The 24,343-nt window shown below is 39.3% G+C and overlaps 1 protein-coding gene across 1 annotated transcript in view; it reads left to right on the plus strand.

The window, feature by feature from the left end:
* The window catches only part of LOC126252411 (sodium channel protein Nach-like), a 197,728-nt gene that overhangs the window by 105,082 nt on the left and 68,303 nt on the right, over positions 1-24,343 (plus strand). Inside the window, 1 exon segment of the mRNA XM_049953336.1 lies at positions 4,548-4,667. Coding sequence (XP_049809293.1) covers positions 4,548-4,667 — 120 coding nt within the window.

Genomic DNA, 24,343 nt, shown 5'->3' on the forward strand with positions numbered 1-24,343 from the left:
TTCTTACGGTAGTTATCTCCCCTAAATCACTTAAGGTAAAAGCTGGTATTGCTTCTTTGAACTTGTACTACATATGTGTCTAAAGGCCTATATTTCCATGCAAATGTAATGTTTTAGTTAAAAAATTGATTTATGTTATATGCCAAGTAAATATGTTACTTTTATCATTAATATTAAAGTTTGATGTAGTCCACAATTTTTGAAAAAGAGCTGAAGTAGTGAAAATGCTTTCAAAAAATATTTAGAAGATTTGTCATTCACAGTTACTGGATTTGAAAAGCATATGTCTTGGGTTGGTATAAATTTTATCTCTTGCACTTCGCTTTGAATGTGTTGCACCTTGTAGATATAATATTGTACTAAAACTTCCAGTAGAATGTAAATAATTCGGGAGGGAAGGTAACAACCACCAAATAATGCTTTACTGCGAACATGTTAAGTTTTAAATCTTTGCTACTGTGAAATTAAAAATGTATTAGCAGTAAATGTTTTGTGTGGCATAGCAATTTATAAGATAAACATCTGGTATTTTTTAGTCCTTATAATTTGTTGTGTTATCTTCACTAGTAAATTAGAAAATGAAAGAAACATGCTGTTAAATTATGCAGATCAGTCATTAAATTACTACAAATTTCCTGAATAAAAATATGTATATTTTCTTTTCCTTGTCATTCTGCAATGACATAGTTCATTGTTCTGATACACATGATCACCAAAGTAAATACTGAAACAAAGTGACAATAAGATGAATTTGTGAAACTATGACAAGACCATTTACAATATGATGAGGAAGTTGCTCTAGGAAGAGAGACCCGTTTAAGCCCACAAATGGATAAACTAACAATGATAACATCCATTCTTAATACAGTTAATTGTACCTAATAGAAGATACAAATTGTATTTTGATGCAAGATATTTAGTTAAATATTCCATAGATAATTTGCATTACATCTGTCAGAATTATTTGGAAGAAATAATTTTATATTTTTATATGTATGAATGCATGTTAACAGTTCAGAGATTACCAATTAGTGTATTGCTGAAATTCAGTAAAAATGAACATATTAAGTTTTTTCATTTCTCATCTTAGAAGTGATCACAAACTAAATAAAATAAGCAACTTTGTCTAATACTCTACACATGGTAACATTATCTAATACTCTACACCTGGTAACATTACTTAATAAACTATTTGTATAGAGAGTAGAAGAAGTTATCCAGAAAAAAATTATTTCAAATTAGATTTGAAACTTGCTTTCCTACTTGTCAGATATGTTGCTGAGCATGTAACTGAATATATTGGACTCGTCTCTGAGACACTGTCAGCTATTGTAATGTGTAACAAAGGTCATTTTTACTTTAGTGCTGTAGCCTTCACATTCCCACTCTTTTCAAATTGTGGTGCAATATTTATGATGGATTTAATTAACAAATATGTATATTTCATGGAAAGTCAGTTAGAATGATTAACTCCTTGGAGAGGCTCCTACAAGGTGACTATGCAGAAACACAACTGAATATTGACTAAGGTAAAAATCTCTGGAGTAAACTCAGATGAATTAAGCCATTTACTGTTTGTTACTTATGTCAAAGGTCAAATAGTAACTTCCATGTTACTTGCATATCTAAGAATAATGGGGCTGTCAGTGAAACAATACACCATACACTGAGGTGAGTCACAGCGTAGTGATATGCACATATACAGATGGTGATAGTATCATGTACACAAGGTGTAAAATGATTGCGTATTGGCAGAGCTGTTATTTGTACTCAGGTGATTCAAGTGAAAAGACTTCCAACATGATTATGGCTGTATGATGGGAACTGATGGGCTTTTGAATGCAGAATGGTAATTGGAGCTAGACACATGGGACATTCTACTTTAGATCATTGCGGAATTCAATATTCTGAGATCCACAGTGTCAAGAGTGTGCTGAGAATACCAAATTTCAGCCATTACCTCTCACCATGGACAACGCAATGGCCAATGGCCTTTCTGTAATGACAGAGCAGTGGTGCTTGTGTAGAGTTGTCAGTATTAACACACAAGCAACACTGTATGAAACAACCACAGAAATCAATATGGGATGTATGATGAACATATTCCTTAAGACAGTGCTGTGGCTGTTGATGCCTGAATTGAGTGCCTTTGCTAACAGCATGACATCATCTGCAGCAGCTCACCTGGGATCGTGAGCATATCAGTTGGACCCTAGATGACAGAAAACCATGGCTTGGTCAAATGAGTCCCAGTTTCAGTTGGTATGAGCTGATGGTATGGTTCATGTGTGGTGCAGATCCCAAGAAGCCATGGACCCAAGTTGTCAACAAGGCACTGTGCAAGGCGGTGGTGGCTCTATAATGGTGTGGACCATGTTTACATGGAATGGGCTGGGTCTTCTGAATGAATCATTGACTGGAAACGATTATGTTTGGCTACTTTGAGACCATTTACAGTCATCATCGACTTCATATTCCCAAACAATAATGGAATTTTTGTGGATGCCAGTGTGCAATGTCACTGGGTCACAATTGTTCACAACTGGTTTTAAGAACATTCTGGAAATTGGAGTGAATGATTTGGCCACCCATATCACCCAATATGGGATGTAATGGAGAGGTAAGTTCAAGCACAAAATCCTGTTCCGGCAACACTTTCGCTTTTGTGGGTGGCTGTAGAGGCAGCATGGCTCAGTATTTCTACAGGGGACTTCCATTGACTTGTTGAGTGTCTGCCACACTGAGTTGCTGCAGCACACCTGACAATAGGAGGCCTGACATACTATAAGGAAGTATCCCATGGCTTTTATCACCTCAGTGTATATCCTTCATTACACTGACATGATCTTCCACAGAATCACACCATACAGACTGTTTGCTAAAGTGTTTGAGCCAAAGACTTTGAAATTATGATTACCATCCAAATAAATAAATAAATAATCAGTTAAATGTATTCTGAGAAATTTGCATCAGAACAGTTCTCATCACATTACAATTAGAAATCCCATCTTTAATGTGATTCCTACCACTAAAACATTGTTGGAAGCTTTGAAATATTTTAAATAAATACTGCAACTATTACAGAGAGATTAATAGCCAAATTCGGAATTCATAAAACTGCATCACTAAGATAATAGATCAGTGGAAAGAAAATCACAATTTTCAGCTCTAAAATGCAGTCTGTGGTACAGTATTCACTCAGTTATAGAAAATCCCATCAATACAGAGAACTCTTAGGGATGTGAAATGATTCAGGTTTACATTACTCTGCATAAGCAACCAGTGCAGACTAATACTGTAAAGCATATTAACAACAATTTATAATTAGTACTAATTTACTCACACTGGGAATTATTACTTATATAATGCTTTACAGGCATATATTAGTAGAAAATCAAATGCACTGAAGAAGTCACTGTATGTTGAAAATCTACATAGTCCCTCCACCCCCAACCACCCCCTGTTAGAAGATCATAATTTGAATGTTTTGTCAATTTGCATACTAGACATGCAGTAGAGTGCCTGATGTCCAACAGGTAGCTATGTTTACATCACAGACACTTCTCTAGTCACCACTATACAGTTATTCATTGATTTGTTCATAATGTTCTAGAGATAGAGCCAGTATACTGTCTCATGGATATGTAATAAGTTGAGACGTACATTAAAAAAAAAAAAAGGACAAGCCAGTAACAGAGACTTAATGTGCATACTGTACTTAAATTCACTGTAAATGATTATAGTGTTTAATATGATTTGTAATTATGTTAGTTAAATGTAGTGCAACCTACTACATTAGACAGAAAGTCATACCATAAACTGGACCAACTTTCACCCTTTGGGGCAACTTTCTCCAACATTCAGGGAAAAGATAAACTATTTTCCTCCAAAGGTTATGCTGAAGATGCTGGAAATCTAGCTGTTCTATACTCTTTGATAGTTTAGTCTCAGTCTAAGTTGGTCACACTGGTATCCAACTCTGTCTTCATGCTGGAAGCATTGCTCCAAATAATTCCCCCCTTTCATCTCGGTAAAAGAGTATAACAACTTTGATGCCTTTGGATCTTAATTCTGTCCTTAAAATTCAAGTAAGTACTAGTTTCTTTGTGCTAGTTAGTATAAATTAACATTACCCTTTTAATAAAGCTAAAGTTCTGTGAATATTGTGAGAAGGAAAGTAGCTACTCACTCTCATAATATTGTTACATTCCATTCTAGATTTTCCATTGTTTGATTAATTTCTGTAAACTTTCTTGCAACATTCTGAAATTACACTTGGTGTTGAAAAATAGGTTATCCAGGAAAACTTTGTCCCTGGCCAAAGTTACTCCAGTTTCAATTAAATTCACTTACTCTCGTAACTGTTCCATACAATATCCTATCTGCATGGTGCAAAACTACAAATGGATAAAAGTTCAGGACTCTGCCTAAGGATGTGTTTACAAGATCACTTGAGAAGATACAGACAGAATCTCTTCAAGGCAAATAAGAAAACATGGTTTCAGGCTTTAGAGGTTGTGGCATCTATCTTTTTGATGCAAATGCAGTTCCAAAGAGGCTGCTTGGTGCTGAAAGGTCCAAATGTTGAATGTGTCAGTGAAGCATTCCTTGAAACAGTAATATGTAAGAGAGCAGAGGTTATGCCTGTTGTAAGAGAATGGAAATTGGTAAGTGTGGAGTGTGGAAAAGGAATCACTCCTGCAGACTTGGAAGCAAAAATGCTGGATTCACCTGTAAATGAGAAAAGGAATGTGGGAAGGCCAAGAAAAAAATGATGGTGTAACAATTCCATTGGTGAGGAGTCTGACTTCAGTTCTGATGATACTACAAGTAATGACCTGGAGGGTTGGTAGGATGACTGTGGCACTAATGACAACTCTCCTCAAAAATTGATGAATCATGGAAATAAAACCTGAAAGAAAATAACTATATTGCAGTCTGTTATAACAGACAACACTGTCCAAGTAGAATGGTTGGTTTTGTCACAGAAGAAGCAACGAAGAAAGTTAGAGTGATGTACATGGAGAAAACTAAGACGTTTTGGCAGTGGCCAGCAGAAGTGGAAGAGTAAGAAATGATGTATGACTTTTCAGATATAAAAATGAGAATAAACGAGCCCAGACCAAAGAGGAGAGGATATTAGTGTTTTGGAATTCATTCTTTCTGATCTCATGTTGTATTACCCCTGTTTATGTTCAACTCCTATGTTTAACATTTCCATTCAATAAAATATTCAGGAAGTACCAGTATGTAACTTTAACTGCCTTTTCTAGGCCTTACTTTCTCTTATAGAATTTGCATTAACATTATTCCTCCATGTGACGTATGTACAACACTAACTGGTGAAAAAGTATTTTCCAAACATAAAACTGTAAATGTTCTAAAGTTGTCCTACAATGGAATAACCTTAATCAATTAATGACAAAAGTATTTTTTAAAATGACAATATTGATTAATTATGTACTCTGCCTCAAAATATACTCCAAAACCTACCACTTTTGACACATTTTTTTTAATTTTTGCAAGCAAAAATGAGAGGCACAATAAACTTATCTTTAAAAACCAGAAAAAGTGGTCCAAACTCAAACAGTAACATTTGAAAAAAGTTGCTGCACCCTCAGTTACATCAAAGAGCTGCTGTTTACCTTGTATTGCATGGGATAATATGTATTTTAATACGTTATAATTTTTGAAAGAGAATAGTTACCAGCATCTGCAATACCAGAGGCTTGCTTACAGTATGGTACTGTTTCTCTTGCAGCTTTACAGTTAGCACTACTTCTTGCCATGGAGCTACATGAATTTCTAGTCCTTAAATATGAGTTCTCAGATAAATAGTAGAAAAAATGAGAAATGAGGTTAGCTTGTTGAATACCTTTGCACCAGAATACATAGCTGGAATCTGATCTCTAAACAGGGAGACAGAGTCTATGTATAAATTAGAATTAACAAGTGTCTACCCAGGTCACTTCACAAGTTCTGGAAAAGCTGTTGAGGACTTACAATGTGACATAAGGGGACACCCAAGAATTTTACTAATTCAAAATATGCTGGGAAACAATGAATTCTAATTTTGGTGTCTTGTTTTATGATTGAGCAGATCACAGTTCAACTGAAACTGATTTTTGCTTTCAGCAACAAAATCATTAAAATGAAAAAGTACTTTGAACTGAATTTATAACAGCTGAGTCCCATACCGACATCTCTGTCATGTTTTGCTTTATACTTTACACAATATTCTCACTGCTTGTTTCTGGAAAATAAATACTGTAATTTATGCACACTGCTCTAGAAGATGACTCTGTGAGACCACATGGAGTGAAAAATATGCAGACTATGCCAACATTTTTACCTTGTGGGCAACACCATGAGAGGTACCAGTGAACTCTTTTTTTTGGGTTGTTGTTTAACTTTTTCTGCAGAGTGATCCCAAAGAATTTGAAACACAGTGTTTCCATCAGGTTGAGGGCATTGACAGTACTTTCGGTGGTAACAGATTTTTCATTCCACCTTTCATTCACACATTGCAGGCTACTTCTATAAGGTATACTAACAGCACAGCATGGTTAGTGTTAATCTATTATCATTGTTCATTATAAGAAGTACTTCCAGATTTCCTTATGTACATGAAAAAATAGCTAATTTAAAAATATAAAAGATATTGCTTTTGTACTGTTTCTCTCTGCCTGTGAATAGCTGGAGTTTTTCAGTATACAGCTTGACTATAAACATTTGCCACAGAATAAGAAACTCCAGTCAGAACCACAGTTAGTGATGTACAGTTAATATGTACATTATTTTTAGTATTGTGGCAGTGAAAATACACTTTTCATCCTAAATTCACTCTTGTTACTAACAGTAATAAATGTACTGGTGTACAACTGCAAGAATCTCTAAGACACTGAGATAGCATCTACAAAATGTTCAGTTAACATTACACAATATTCTTCATGCACACTTCTGTAGAATAAAAACTTTTTTTGATACTGAGATTCAACCATTATGTTGGATCATTACAGAGTGAAAATTCATCTGAAGATCAACAAGACATAACTAAGCTTTTTGGTTAAATTATTCATGTGCTTGTAACACCTCAGCTTATTATCCTTCTTGATGACCAAGAACTTTGCACATGGAGTGTCATCCATTGTGTGCTCATTGATCTGTATTTATAGTACCAGTGAGTCATTTTTAATGGTTTGAAATGCTTACATGAGTCTGTGTAAGATCAATGGTTAGGGAACAGGAGTGGGGCACCATTTATAACACATCACCTCTCCAAATTAAGTCTGTTCCTGAATGTTCATTTCTTAATATGGATTCTTTTGCTAAGACATAGCTCCATCCATGAAATGGGAATGCTTTTAATGCTGTACTGTCTTTGTTTAGTTTTAGCAGAAATTTATTATCTACCCAAAGGCAACGTCTAGTCTAAAAAGATCAATAGAGTAAATTATCTTAATTAAATCTACCAAAATTGAATTTCTGGGATTGCGTAAAGCTTCTTCTGTGAAGAGGTTACACTTGGAACTAATTGTCAGCTATACCGGTTGCACCTCAAACAGTCTCATGTTGACTAAAGGCCTGTCCTAAGTTAGATCACTTGTCAGTGCATGTGGAAGCCACAAATATAATTCATTTAAGTGCAAAATGGTTGATTTTGCAGGTGTGTCATTTTTCGCCAGTGGAAGCATTAACCAGTGCTCAAATGGAGTAGGACAATGTGTCATTCTGTGCAATTCAAGGATCTTCTCCTTGCCAAATTATAACTGACACTTGAAGAACAGCTACGAAATTCTGACATAGTTGCACCTCAACAATTTGAGGGGTAGGGGGGGGGGGGATGAAACGTTTCTCATCATCACATTTCTGAGCTGAGAGTGATTAAAGTTGGGGGAAAAATAAAAAGTAAGGTTTGCCAATGACATTGTAGTTCTCTCTGAGACAGAAAAGGACTTGAAAAAACAGTCGAATGGAATGGATAAATGGATAGTATCTTGAAAAGAAGTTATAAGATGAATATCAACAAAAGTAAAACAGTGGTAATAGAATGTAGCTGAATTAAAGCAGATAAATTTAAAGAGAAATATGGTTGCCTGGCAGAACTTTCTGCATGTGGTATGGAGACGGAAAAAGCTAATCCCAATTATAAAGACAATAATGTTATGTGGAGCCCAAGATATACCATTACTGGTGCATAGAGATGAGGTATTACTGCGTGGAGAAGACAGTCAGGAGAGGACACTGAACCATTGGGAACTTCGGTGATTTACTGAAATTTCGAATATACAGGAGAAGAAACATTAATACAACACATAAAGTCGGTCTCAAAAAATGCCACTGTATCAATAAGACAACAAAAAATTATTTAATAGACTGCTGTGCTGATGTTATTACTGGAAAAATGAATGATTGATTCCATAAAGTAATAAAACTTTTTCACCATAATAGCATATGTGACAACCAATATAAGCATCTATGAACAGTTATCGCTATACATACGTTTTTTTGATGTTGAGAGTAGTGCTGTAAGTAGACTTTCTAAAATTCATTGCTGTTACTGACCTGATAGGAGAAAACTCAAACACCATCTTGCGGGAGATTAAAGTAAATGCCTTTGATGTAGCTTATTGCCGAGGACAATCCTACGACGGAGGAGCGAGTATGGCTGGTAAATTCAAAGGAGTTCAAGCAATTATATCTCAGGAACAGTATTAGAAATTTATAGTCACTGTGCTAGTCACAGGTTAAATCTTTCAAGGCCTGTGCTCTAAGCACCATACGAAATGCTAAGAAATACAGACATGTCTTCCAGAAGGAAACATTCACACACTAAACAAACCGTGTGAAACACGTTGGGTAGAGAAGCATGATGCTGTCCTACATTTTCGAGACATTTTTCCTATGCTAACTATTGCACTATCGGAAACTATGTAACATTCGCATTGGAGGTAGTACCAGAATTGCACGACTGCATTTTCATTACTTCATGCTGTGCAATCATCAGAATTTGTTGTAAGTTATGTGTACCTGCGAAAGTGCTCGGGATAATATTGCCACTTGTTCGACAACTGCAAGACAAGGAAATATATCTATTCCAACCAATGTAACTCATGGAAGCAGCGTGCGACAGCTTGAAAGAACTTCGTCAGGACAGTGTTTTACACCTTCATCCTTTCTTTAAGGTATCAGAAGAACTTGCTGAGAAATTTGGCACTGAGATAAAACTCTTAGAACAACTAGAGTGGCAATCTAGAGTCCTTTCCTAGATTTGCTGTATAATGAACTGGCTATAAATTCCAAAAAGCACGTCTTGTAACCGTTCATTTCTGATGGGTTGACTGGGGAAGTGTTGGAGACTGCTGAAATATACAAAAATGATTTGCCATGTTTCGCAGCATTGAAAGGGAAACTGATGATCTGGAATCAGTTGTGGAAAAAATGAGACCACAAGTCAAGTGCATAAAGGATCATCTTGTGTTCCAAACATCGCAGACTTCCTTCAGCTCCTATCGATTCTGCCCATCACCACTTACACAGCAGAAAGATCATTTTCTGCTCTGCGGTGCATAAAAACCTATCTTCGTAGCACCATGACAGAAAACCGACTTAGGATTGATGAACATCAACAGGAACATCAAATTTACAGCAGAAGAAGTGCTAGAAGTCTAATGTCGAAAATTTAAGGAAGACTGAACTTCAATATTTTTATAAGTGCAGTATTTTGCAGAGAGTATCTTATGCCACACCTATATAAAAGGTTTATTTAACTTGCTTAGCTGTAATTAAACCAGTAAAATTTGAATAAAACAGATCAGTTGATTTCAATTTATCACAAAGTCTTTGTGAAGACCAGTTTGACGTTAACATATAGGTACCCTATCATAGATATGCTGTGCCCTGCTATGAATAGTCGTTGAATCGTTGACGTGAAGCATTAAGCGCCCCCCCCCTCCCCCCTTCCCCAAGAAAAATATTCTAAATCCACACCCCTGCATAGACAGGTACACCGTGCTCAGCTGCGACATGGATAATTGACATGAAAGCTTGCACCCCAACCCCATGGAAAAATGGTTTGCCTTTTGTATTTGTATTAGAAACGGTTGGTTCAAATGGCTCTGAGCACTATGGGACTCAACTGCTGTGGTCATCAGTCCCCTAGAACTTAGAACTACTTAAACCTAACTAACCTAAGGACATCACACACATCCATGCCTGAAGCAGGATTCGAACCTGCGACCGTAGCAGTCGCACGGTTCCGGACTGCGCGCCTAGAACCGCGAGAGGAAACGGTTGGGTCTTAACAAAAGTACCAGATACTACAAACCAGCCTGAGAGATTTAGGAATGTTGGACCATCAAGAGAAAACATTCCGGCTAATATCGCCGTTGTTGCCGCGAGAGATCAATTCTGCACTTACTTCTGTAATAATATATAAATGTCTACTTGAGTCATCAAAAGTGAGTATTTCTTGTGAAAGTATTGGATATGTCAAATAAATTTAGTAGTGTAAATAAATTCCACTGTATGTGGATGTTAACTAGAGTTCTGAAAGTTCCACGCAATTGCCTTTCACACCTGATAGATCTCGAGACATTTTTTATAATTCTATTTCTCTTATCACATGCAGCTGGACGTGAAAGTACTTTTAGAATTAACTGCTCCTAAGAAATCATGGAACTTACGGTTTTCATTGTGTACGTGCCAAACCACTCATCGATGAAGAAACAAACTCTTTTTTTCTTTGTGTAGATTACAAGTAATGCTTGGTGATTCTGTTAAACACGACACTCCACTTGCAGCGCATGTTTCAGTTACAGTTGTTGGTAGTTGCGCGATACCACGATGGAGAAATAAGCTTACCTACTTCAGTCTTCATTCAGGACACTTCTCGCTTCGCCTTTAATATGACTATTAAGTCGCGCAAGAAAGCAATTACCTACGATCGCACACTCCAGCGATGGTCATCAATTAGGATTAATGTCAACACTCCTGAACTTGTTCATACGATTCAGCGCCAAAAAGTTATTTAGACCACTTATTCTTTTCATGTGAGAGATATCAAAACCAGTAAGTCACTCTTTGTAAGAGACTGCCCTAAATGGAACATTTATTTCCCACTACAGTTGTATGAAAAAATTCAAGTTACGGAAGTACCACGCACTTTTTAAGAGCTACGAGTATAACAGTGTCTGTTCCCATCGAGAGCTTCTGTACCATAACATGGACTGACTGAGGTGATGTCAACTGTATATTAGTAAATAATGGACTCACTGTGAGTGAAAGTACTCACTCATCCGATAGTTGGGGAGTTTAACAGTCGATAGGCACTTTAACAACACTGAAATCTTTGCTAAGCTACAGGGAAAAGTCCTTATTGGAAGATAAAATGAAAAACACTTCCAGATGCACAGCTACAATGATCCAGCACGCTACATTATGCTGGTACTGCAACCCAGTGGGCTTCATAAAACAATTTTTAGCCACTTATTCCTTAAAGCAAACGAAAATACATTCTACGAAAAAAAGAAGAAAAAGACCCACTACGAAGAAGGAATTATCTGAAAGGGACGGAAACTGGAAGATACGATATTATGTACAGACAAAAAAATGATTGTAATTTCAGAAAAATTGGGTGATTTATTCAAAAGAAAGAGCTTCACAAATTGAGAAAGTCAATAACGCGTTGGTCCACCTTCAGCCTTATTTAAGCAGTTTTTCGGCTTTTCATTGACGATATAGTTTCTGGATGTCCTCCTGAGGGATATAGTGCTAAATTCTGTGCAACTGGCACGTCAGACCGTCAAGATCCCAAGTTGGTTGGGGGGCCCTGCCTATGATGCTCCAGACGTTCTCAATTGGGGAATGATCCAGTGACCTTGCTGGTTAAGGTAAGGTTAAGCCAGCACAAAGGCATCTGAAACTCTTGCTGTGTGCAGGAGGCTGTTATCTTTCTGAATATAAGCCCAGGATGGCTTTCCATGAAAACAAAAGAATATCGTCAATGTACTGCTGTTCTCTGGGGTTGCTGCAGGTGACAAAAAAATGGATCCTGCTGTGAAAAGAAATGGCACCCCAGACTATCACTGCAGGTTGTCAGGCTGTATGGTGGGCGACAGTCACGTTGGTATCCCTCAGCTGTCTGGGGCATCTTGAGATATGTCTTCGGCCTGGAATCTCAATGATTGCAGTAGAATTGTCTTCAGTGATGAGTCCCACTTCGGATTGAGCTCTGATGAGCAGCAAAGACGTGTCTGGAGACGCCCCTCACGGCTGTGGGCTACCAACTTCACTGTAGTCTAGCATACAGCCCAACAATCAAGAGTGATGACCTGGGGAGCCATCTCTTTTCATACCAGGATCCCTTACATCCTAGAGGTATGCCGACACTATTTTATGCCCTTTTTTGTTTGCATCATTGCAGACAATCCTGGGTCAATGAAATGTGAGTAATATGGATGCCATCTCCAGTGCTGTTGATAGACATCTGAACTTGTTTTTTTTTTTTTTTTTTCATGCTTTTCAGTTCTAAGACTGGTTTGATGCAGTCCGCCACTTGTCTGTTCTGCCCCAACCTCTTCATCTCTGTAACTATGGCAACCAACATTCATTTAAAGCTGATTACTGTACTCAAAATTTGTTCTCCCTCTAAGTTTTACCCCTCGCACGTCTTATTACCAAACTGACGATTCATTGATGACTGAGGATGTGCTCTGTCAACTGATCCCTTCTTTCAATCAAGCTGTGCCACAGATTTCTTTCTTCGTGTGTTCTGTTCAGCACCTCTTCATTAGTTACTCGGTCTACTCATCTATAACATTTTCACCATTCCTTTACAGCAACACATTTCAAACGCTTCTATTCTCTTATTTTATGAACTGTTTATCATCTATTTTTCACTTTCGTATAAGGGTGAACTCCATTCCAGTACCACCAGGGGACACTTCCCAACACTTAAATTTGAATTCGATGTCAATAAATTTATCTTTGTTGGAAACGATGTCTTCCTATTTCCAGTCTACAGTTTATAACATCTCTATTTCCGTCATTGTCAGTTATTTTGCTGCGCAAATAGCAAAACTCATTTACTACTTTTAGTGTCTCATCCCTAATTTAATTCCCTCAGCATCTCATGATTTAATTCGAGTACATTCCGTTACCTTTGTTTTACTGTGATTGATGTTACCTTATAGCTTCTTGTCAAGACCCTATGCATTCCATTCAACTGATCTTCAAGGTCCTTTGCCGTCTCTGACAGAATTACAATGTCATTTGAAAAACTCTAAGTTTTTATTTGTTCACCCGGATCTCACTTCCCTTTTCAAACTTCTTCTAGGTTTCCTCCAGAGTTTGATCGATGTACAGACTGAATAACGTCTGGGATAGGCTACAACCCTGTCTCATCGCCTATTCAACGATTTCTTGATTTCTTCTCTTTATTGTCCTTTACTTCATGCACTGCAGTCTGGTTTCAGTACAAGTTGCCGCGCGGTATTAGCCGAGCGTTTTTTTTTTTTTTTTTTTTTTTTTTTTTTTTTTTTTTCGGTCTAAGGCGCTGCAGCCATGGACTGTGCGGCTGATCTCGGCGAAGGTTCGAATCCTCCCTCAGGTATGGGTGTGTGTGTTTCTCCTTAGGATAATTTAGGTTAAGTAGTGTGTAAGTTTAGGGACGGATGACCTTAGCAGTTAAGTCCCATAAGATTCCACAAGCATTTGAACTTTTTTTTTCGGTTCAAGTTGTAAACAACCATTGCTCTCTGTTCCAGTCAATATTGTCAAAAGCTTTGTCTTAATCATCACATGATTTAAACATAGGTGTGTCCTTCTTCAGCTGATCTTCTAAAATAAGTTGTAGGCCCAGTTTACCTTGCTTGCTCTTACATTGTTCCAGAACGCAAACTGATCTCACCCAGGTCTGCTTCTACCAGCTTTTTCATTTTCATATTGTGTCAGTATTTTTCACTTATGATTGATAGTATTCACACCTATGAAAGCCTGGCTTTTTCATATTGTAATTATTGGATTATTCTTGAAGTCGGAGCGTATTTCGCCAGTCTCATATGAGGACCTTGGCTGTAAACGATAGTAAAGGACAAATTGGTTGGTTTGAGAACTTGTGCAGTAAACTTTCAGTGCACAGTGAAGCTAAAGGCTCCAGTAACGGATCACGACGTAGTAAATACATCTGTATTCATCGTCCAATATCACCTTAAGGTGTGCGTGGACAAATTCGACCAACTGCCCAACTGCTACACGACGTTAAGTACTCTCACTGACAAACGAACTAGGTGGTATCCGTAGTTCACTGTTGCCGGCCATAGCTGTGTTCCCAGAACAAAAACATGTAACACTCCGTGCTAAGACCCCGTACTACGGCACACCACATCTGCGGCTTGCAAGCAGGAGCTGTTACGATTAGTAACTTCGCTTTCTCCAAGCACTCCACGCTTGTCATAGAGGGCGCTGCGTCGACAATATAGAGGCGATTTGCAGGCCAGCGCCACCCAAGTTCGCCGACGGGCGCGCGAATTCAAACTGCCGGAACAATGAACATCCGGCACAAGCGTTTGCCTATGTGGTGCTGGACACACAGGAGAAACTTGCCAAGCGTGTGTACTCTGAGTCTCAATGTAGGTTGCGAGCCCAGCGATCTGTAACCGATATGATCTTCACACTCCGACAGATCCAGCAAAATTGCCGCTAGCTGAAGACCCCATTATTCATTGCTTTTATCGACTTATTTAAGTCGTCACAGTCAGCAGGGAGGGGCTGAATATTTTGCTAGTGAAGATATGGTGTCCTCCTAAGGTCCTGAAGATGATTAAGGCTTTTCACGACGATATGGATGTTTCTGTGATGATTGGAGGAAGCACATCAGATCCTTTTCATGTGCAAAGAGCAATTCATCAAGGCTGTGTACTGGCCTCTACCTTCTTTGGTATAGTCTTCTCGTTGCTTTCGGCGAAACAAACCAGGGCATGCATCTACATGCCAGGGCTGATGGGAAACCTTACAACGCCTCGTTACTCAGATCCAAGCCTATCCTGAGTACTTATTTTTAAGTAATCTTTTATTCATTGATGATACAGCATTCATAGCTACATAGGTATGCCTGCCATAAGATTATATAACTCTGCTACTTCAGTTCACTAGTGTCAGAAATGATCGAGACGTCGAAATACACCCAAGAATTGGCAAAGCGGATAACACTTTGCGGAAGCTCTACAAAAATGTATGGGATAACAAACACTTAACGGTGACCTCAAAAATGATCGTCTATGAAGCATACCTACTGAGCACCCTCCTGTATGATGCCAAGACCTGGACGTCACATGCCAAACAAGAATGTAAACTCAACATCTTTTATCTGCGATGCTTACGAAACATTCTAGGCATAATGTGGAAGGACCATGTAACAAAACAGATGGTCCTGAATAACATCACCTGAGGTGGCTGGGACATTTGTATCGTATGGACCACTCTCGTCTTCCCCGACGCACACTGCATAGCGCGATAGCAATTGCCAAAAGACACCCTTGAAGACCCGCTTTTCGCTTCAAAGATTCCATCAAGCGTGATATGACTGCACTTGCTTGCCGAAGACCGCAGCAGATGGAGGAAAATCATCAGGGATGGCAGCCAGTTCCATGACGGCGCCTGGCTCAACAACTCAGCTGGAAACGAGCGTGTAGTCAAGTGCCTCCAACGAAACATTCTTTTGGTGTGTTGTACACTTGTCCCACATGTGGGCGCCATGTGGAGTCTGTCATTAGACTCCTCAGTCACCAAAGAATGTGCCAGCCTGAAGCTAGTTGAATCTTCCGTTAGGAAATATGGACCGTTGATGATGAATAATGGCAATCAAAAATGCTAAGTCACATAATCAATCCGTATTTTTTAATTTAGAGATATTTCTGTTCTTTTCAGTCATGAGAATTTCAGTTTCATGAATTAAAATAAGAAACTTCTCGAGCATTTTACAGCGGCTTAGCATTTTATTTTTGTTCAAAAAATGAAATCTTCGTATTCACTATCAATGTATTCAAGAGAAATATTAAACTGTCTGTGATTGAAACCATGAGACTTTATGAAATAAATTATTGAAACCCTAACTTTCATGGCGTGTTCAAAACCTACTTTCTTTGGGCACAAATTCTCCCCGTGAATTACACAGGATAAAATGAGCGAAAAAAATTACGGAAGGAACGGTGCGTGGTGGGGCGCCTTCAGATTAGTGGCATCCGGACCGCAGTCTGTGCTTCCGTTCAGCAGCCTTACATTTCTCGTCCAGAGATTCTTGCTTCTCCATTTTGCACGTGCCGAAAATCTCATTTTATAGACGCCTGTATTCCCTTTTGCCTGCTACATTTGCTATATTTTTATATTTTCTCATTTCGTTAATTTAATTCAATATTCCTTGTTTCATCCAAGAATTTCTACTACAACTCGTTATTTAAGTATTTGATTTTTTGTTCATTCCACTATTTCAACTCGCAAAGCTACCTATTAGTGTTCCATTATATTTCTTTCTACTGTTTCAGTCAGTCGTTGCCTAATACACTCCTGGAAATGGAAAAAAGAACACATTGACACCGGTGTGTCAGACCCACCATACTTGCTCCGGACACTGCGAGAGGGCTGTACAAGCAATGATCACACGCACGGCACAGTGGACACACCAGGAACCGCGGTGTTGGCCGTCGAATGGCGCTAGCTGCGCAGCATTTGTGCACCGCCGCCGTCAGTGTCAGCCAGTTTGCCGTGGCATACGGAGCTCCATCGCAGTCTTTAACACTGGTAGCATGCCGCGACAGCGTGGACGTGAACCGTATGTGCAGTTGACGGACTTTGAGCGAGGGCGTATAGTGGGCATGCGGGAGGCCGGGTGGACGTACCGCCGAATTGCTCAACACGTGGGGCGTGAGGTCTCCACAGTACATCGATGTTGTCGCCAGTGGTCGGCGGAAGGTGCACGTGCCCGTCGACCTGGGACCGGACCGCAGCGACGCACGGATGCACGCCAAGACCGTAGGATCCTACGCAGTGCCGTAGGGGACCGCACCGCCACTTCCCAGCAAATTAGGGACACTGTTGCTCCTGGGGTATCGGCGAGGACCATTCGCAACCGTCTCCATGAAGCTGGGCTACGGTCCCGCACACCGTTAGGCCGTCTTCCGCTCACGCCCCAACATCGTGCAGCCCGCCTCCAGTGGTGTCGCGACAGGCGTGAATGGAGGGACGAATGGAGACGTGTCGTCTTCAGCGATGAGAGTCGCTTCTGCCTTGGTGCCAATGATGGTCGTATGCGTGTTTGGCGCCGTGCAGGTGAGCGCCACAATCAGGACTGCATACGACCGAGGCACACAGGGCCAACACCCGGCCTCATGGTGTGGGGAGCGATCTCCTACACTGGCCGTACACCACTGGTGATCGTCGAGGGGACACTGAATAGTGCACGGTACATCCAAACCGTCATCGAACCCATCGTTCTACCATTCCTAGACCGGCAAGGGAACTTGCTGTTCCAACAGGACAATGCACGTCCGCATGTATCCCGTGCCACCCAACGTGCTCTAGAAGGTGTAAGTCAACTACCCTGGCCAGCAAGATCTCCGGATCTGTCCCCCATTGAGCATGTTTGGGACTGGATGAAGCGTCGTCTCACGCGGTCTGCACGTCCAGCACGAACGCTGGTGCAACTGAGGCGCCAGGTGGAAATGGCATGGCAAGCCGTTCCACAGGACTACATCCAGCATCTCTACGATCGTCTCCATGGGAGAATAGCAGCCTGCATTGCTGCGAAAGGTGGATATACACTGTACTAGTGCCGACATTGTGCATGCTCTGTTGCCTGTGTCTATGTGCCTGTGGTTCTGTCAGTGTGATCATGTGATGTATCTGACCCCAGGAATGTGTCAATAAAGTTTCCCCTTCCTGGGACAATGAATTCACGGTGTTCTTATTTCAATTTCCGGGAGTGTACTCCCTCTGAAATACTCGACAACCTCTGGTTCTCAACAACCTCGATGTTACCATCATGTGATCTATCTGAAACCTGTCGGTGTCTCTAGGTCTCTTCCAAGTTTACAGCCTTCTTTCATCATTCTTAGACCAAGTGGGTCTATGAACTATGATTAAGTTGTATTCTGAGAAAAATTGTACCGTGTGGCTTCCCCCTTCATTCCTTTCCCCCAGTCTGCAATCTCCTACTACTTCTCCTTCCCGCTTTCGTTTTCTATTATCGAGTTCCAGTCCCCTCATCCCTTACCAATCTGAGTAATTTATTTAATGTCACCATTCATTCTTTCAATCTCATCATCATCTGCGATACTAGATGGCATATGATCTTGTACTGTTGTCATGAGTGTCGACGTTGTATCGATCTTGACTACTATAACACGCTCACTATGCTGTTCATAGCTGTTTTCTTATTCACTATTGGATCTACAGTTATTATTGTTGTCTTATCCATTAATAGACCCACACCTGTATTACCCCTATTTCGTTTTGTATTGATAACCTTATACTGACCCGCCAGGGTGTTCTTCCTGCCACTGCACTTCATTGAAATTCAAGTTTAGTCACCTAAAAGGCCCCACACGTGCTGTTTTCCGTCACATGCGATATTGCTGCAATCAGTTACGCGCAGCGTCTCCGCTACACATGTCAAATTTCCCAAGCAATTCCAAGTAGTAATGCTAACAGCACTGTGTTAAGCTGTTATGGCACATAAAATGAACTGCTACATTTAGCAGCAGTAGCAGCTGATCTCCGTATCCCCATGAATATTTAAAATAAAAGAAATAAATCATAAAAAGTTAAAAAAATTTCAAGCATTTTAAAAATGTAGGAATTGTAATTCATTACACTTGTTTTGAGACACTTTTCTTTGAAGCTGTAGACTACTTTATGGAAAATGTAGGGTACTTTTCAAAAAATATTAAGCTTTTCATTGACACAAAGTGGGTTCCAGACTGTTAATACAATGAGTTTTTCGCTTAATGATTCTCAGTTCTTTTCTTCATTCATTAGTCTTATAGTTTAACTTCAAGTATTTATACAATTTACTCTGCTATCTCGACGAATCTACAGAAATTTTGTCAATAGCAGCACTATTAATTATACCTCAACTCTTGTTATAAATTGTAGGACGGAGAGAAGGGAAAATTATTTTATGACAAGGAACTTGTGTCTAGCTGCATAACAGATTTTCCCTGAACGTTTAAATTAAAATATTACGATACGTCATTCTGTTAAGAACTACAAAATTTTAATGATGAGTGTAATTGTTTCATAAATAACTCAGTGTTACTATTAATACTAAATTCCCATCAATTCTACTTCTACTAGGGACCGATGACCTCAGCAGTTTGGTCCCATAAGACCTTACCTCAAATTTCCAATTTTCTACTTCTACAGCAAAAGCTTAAAAATGCTAACCTCTGGAATACTGACGGTATTACTTGCTAATATATATGTGACAAATCTAGCTTCTGCTTCATTTCTCAGAGTAATTAGAAGTTTCTGGATTCTAACATAAAGTTCTCAATCATTGTGTACAAAACGAAACGAAACAGAACTGTACAACCGCTTCATAACTAGAAAAAAGGTTCGCAGCCGTATTGCCACACACCGCTCCTAACCAAAAGAGCCAGGCAGCCATACTGCGTTCACGAATCATATACGATCCATTAGATTGCCTGGGATTTCCATGCGATCAGCGATCAGCAGCCGATCGCTGCGATTTGCCCATACACGTGCGATCTACGAAGCGACGGGTCGCGCATGTGACGGATTGCTGCGGCCCGTCGCGCGTGTGTAGGGCTTCGAAAGGACACTTATCATTCTACATTGTGTGGACATAGAAGCGTTTCAAAATATCTGTTTGACATGCCTAGACAATTAAAATATGGGCAATGTAACAGTGTAAACAGGTTTTGTCTTCGTATTCTATTTACTTGTTGCATTAGAAACATAATTGCTGATTAATGTTTATATCATCCTATCACTTTCCACTTCCACGTATGAGCTTTCAGTGCTAAAATGATTCGGCAAACGATATTCGCGTTCGAATGGGCCCCAAATTTCCCGATTCGCAGCAGCATTCGAGCCTGTTGGATCAAACACTCGACATTTGAGCCGTGAGGAGCGAATGCGAGGTATACGCGAGAAACTACGAATTATCAACAATGTGCTACGTCTCTGCTTAAAGTTTGACAGTATCGTGAAACTCGGAAGAAAATAGTATTAAATTTTGTCACTGGGCAAACCGTTCTTGTATTTGAACAAATCTTCAATAAGAGTTCTCGTGCAATACAGATATGTATGAATACGTAAACATTTATGTTGATTTTTGAGTAAAGGTAACAGTCAAAGACGAGGATGTTCTCCCATAAAAAATTTGTTTTACTGAACTCAGTGCAGTGTTATGTTCGGTAATGAGAAGGTAGTGTTTTATCGACTGGGTTGCAGAATAGCATTTCAAACCCTATTATTATAACAGGTAATAATGTTGCCAAATTTCAATCAGTTTCAAAGCTAGATGACAAAATTAAGATGAAACGAGGAAGAAAATTTATCAATAATTAAATGCCTAACAAACGAAATACATCGTAGTAAACTGACTGTAATTCAAATTGTGAAAATAAATTACGACGACAAGACCAGTCTTGGAGGCAGTACCATCACAAGAAGCCACTAGAACGTGGGAAGAGCGAATGTTGGACAAATGGATAGAATCAGATTGCAATCTCTTGTTTATTTATTAGGTGCCATATTTATATATGACCTGTACCATAGAGGATATTTTTGTTCGTGTTTAACCGGTATTCTTATTATTAAAATCCACAGTGCTTTAAAAACGGTAACGCAGGTTATGGACCATTATGGACGTAGTAGCAACAACAGTCACTAGATCGCGGGCCAATCGGAAGATGGAACAGATCTACAGATATCCGTAACTGTGATGTAACCTGTTCGAACAGTTCGAGTGGTGCTCAAACGCAGCCCTACTAAAAGATGCATCTGTTAACGCGAAATTTAATATAATTCAAAGATTATATTTATCTTTAAGTGTGTTTTCTGGTAACATACAAATTTAATGAGTAATGACTTTTGCTTAAACCGTTGTTAATTTTATTTCTCTGCTGATGTTCCATATTTAAATTCAGAATTTGTCTGTGTGTGGCTTGTATTTCTTAAATCGCGATCTGTTGTTTTGCTCTTTGACTTCAGAGTTACTAGTTTCTTGAAACGGGAATACCGCTGTGAGCCAGAGTCTCTGCTTTTTTAGAGCTTATGCAAAATTCGCACATTTAGTGCATTTCAGGGAACTGGCACGTTGTAGAGGAAAGCGACTATGGATATTCTAGAGTCTTTCGTCAGCCATGCATCGAAATTTCTGGAGCAGTACGATGATTCAGCTCTCATGGCGATGCGGTCACAACTATATGTAAGAATGCTTTACGTTAATTCATTAGAATTAGATGTGAGTCTCCTTGCCAGTCGTTGCACTATTTTGATTTAGACGTGTTATTGTTAAACGAACTAGTTGGTACACTGTTCATCACGACCTGTCAATCCTACGTAAGAATATGTTCACACTGTAGTATAAAAATCTCACCTTTCATTAAAAACATAAATGTAAGCAGGCTACAAAATAATCTCACGATAAAACTCTCTCAGTGTAAATGAAAGATCTCATCATATGATCTAATTCACCTTACGGCAATGTGAAACATAACTCTTATGTTGAAATCCAGTTACATTTACATTTTTAAAAAATCTGTTCCCTTGAGTTATTTTAGTAGTGAGAACGAAAGCGTCAACAATTTTCAAGTCATTTTAAGTAAATACTAACAAAATCAACTGTACAAATTCACGGATTGATATTCGTCTCTGGAAGACATGTTTCCCACATAAACGAAACTTCCTGCAGTCATCATTTTTTGTGACTTCCGCTAGCGACATACGTGTAATACCTGTCGTATCTGCTTGCTTTTATCAATGTTCAACAAAGTTCAATGTATGTGTGTATGTATGTATCCTTACGCTGTCCACGCCATGCGTTAGCCTTCTATCCATCATGCAAACGTTTCACGTTATCAATGTGCAACCAAGTTCAATGTATGTATATATCTTTAAGCTTCTACGCCATATGTAAGTCTTCTATCCGTCATTACACGTTTCACGTTTCGACACGACGCGCCAGCACGTTTCGTAATTCACGTGCGATATCATGTCGATACACCAGTCGGAAAATAGGGTGCATATGCCATGAAGAAAATTCTGTTAGCTCAGTTCTTCGTTCTTTGTGTTTTTAGATGTATTCATAATCGAACGATTAAAAACGATTGAAATCGTTCGACTCTCTAATATAGTGACAAATATTTTTGTTATTTGTGTTCTAAGCTTTGATAAACTTTAGAAATGACGTTATGACACCGTAAGCTGCTTAAATTATTTTTAATGTTTGGCCAGTTCCGGTCAAGAATCAACTGGCACAGTTTGGGTTGACAGCAGGAGTTACATACACAAAAAATATGGACAATATTCAGGAACATGAATCACTCGAAGCAGAAGACTCTAGTAAACATGGGCTCTAAAATGTGTATCTTAAGCGCTATGAGAACTTGTTTAGCAGAGGAAATGTGTGTCACACTAACGAAGATGAACGAGTATGTATATATGTATTCTTACGCTGTTCAGGCCATACATATAGCTCTTAAGGCATGCGCTTCGGAGCCCATATTTACTGGACTTTTCTCTTGGTCCACATCACCACTTCTCAATATATGGAAAGAAAGGAGCTTGCAGTAGAAGATATTTGTTTCGCTGTATCGAAGATGAAGCGTTCGTAGCTCCAAAGGTACGCACTTTAGAGCCCATGCTTCGAATGATCCTTCCTGTCATAACACTGAACACCGATCATTCCTCCTGGGAGACCCTGTCTACGTCAAAAGGGAACAAAAGGTCGAAAATGTAATATTTTAAATAATATTTAGCCATGTATCTACGTCCAAAAGGATAATCATCATATATACATTTTACAATTTTGATATTGTATTCTTTTTATGCGTACAGGTCTTTGTGTAACGGTTGCTGTGAACCAAAATTTTGCTGTGTAATGATCGTTGACCGAATCCTATTGCACATTTAACAAAAATTTCATCAGCAGCTAACGGTGTTATGTGATGTCGTTTCTACAGAGGTGACCGCAGTCGTTTACACCTCTGAAGCATTGCAACTACCAAGTACGGCGAGTAATCCATTTCAATTTGCTAGGTTATCACTGTGTGCTCACTAAATTACCTTAGCTTGTGGAACATATTTTGGTTCATTCAATATGATTTATGGATGACAACAACTCCACTGATCACAGCATGAAATGGTTGAGGTGGAGTTCGAATTAATTGCTGTAACGATCGTGGAAATAAAACTATTTATGGGGTGTTCCACAATGATCACAACGATTATTGTTTGTATCTTGATGATGCGCAGATGTCTCTTCAAAAAGAGATGTACATAATATCACATGCGTCGGAACAATGTTTCCATGTCACGGCAACAGCAAAATCAACTCGTCTCATTGACTGTCGCGCGTACTTTGTTTAACAGTGTGGTAGGCTACCATCAGTGCGTGTTTACTTGGTACTATCATCTGCTGCCACATGATGTTCCCCGCTAGAAGCTACCTCATCAACAGTCACTTGTCATGCTGTCGTTAATGAAGGTGATTTAGTATCGCAGTTAATATGTCTACGTACGTCGACATGTTAGCTTACTGCACAGCGAATTTTAATGGGAGATGAGCTCAACATTTGTGCTACCGTGTTCCACATTTCGCGTCAACTGTCCGTACAGTTTTTACCATAGTAGAGTAAAAGGGCAGTAAAAAACCAGGTACGTTCGAAATCAGTAGAGTAAATGTGGTGCTACAAGGAGAGTGAAGGGCGAACGTCGCCGAACGAAAGAGAGTGTGTCCAGTACTTGTGCCATTGCAACAACCGTGATGCGTCTTGCAATACTTTTTGACTATTTCTACACGGGTAGCTACTCCACTCTTACCGCCTCAAATAGGTGCACATTTTGGACCACATATCAATTTCTGTACTTGATCCCTACACTATCGTGTGTACTTCCTCCAAAGTCAAATACAAATGTTTTCGACTGACGAAACATATTTTCCCAGGAAGGCTGAGTGATCGAGGTGGCGCAATGGATAGCCCACTGGACTCGCCTTCGGGAGGACGACGGTTCAAACACGCGTCTGGCCATGCTGATTTAACTTTTCTGTGATTATCCTAAATTTCTTCACGCAAATGCCTTTTTTCAAGGCACGGCC

This window comes from Schistocerca nitens, chromosome 1 (genome assembly GCF_023898315.1).
Source record: "Schistocerca nitens isolate TAMUIC-IGC-003100 chromosome 1, iqSchNite1.1, whole genome shotgun sequence".
In the NCBI taxonomy this organism is placed as follows: Eukaryota; Metazoa; Arthropoda; class Insecta; order Orthoptera; family Acrididae; genus Schistocerca; species Schistocerca nitens.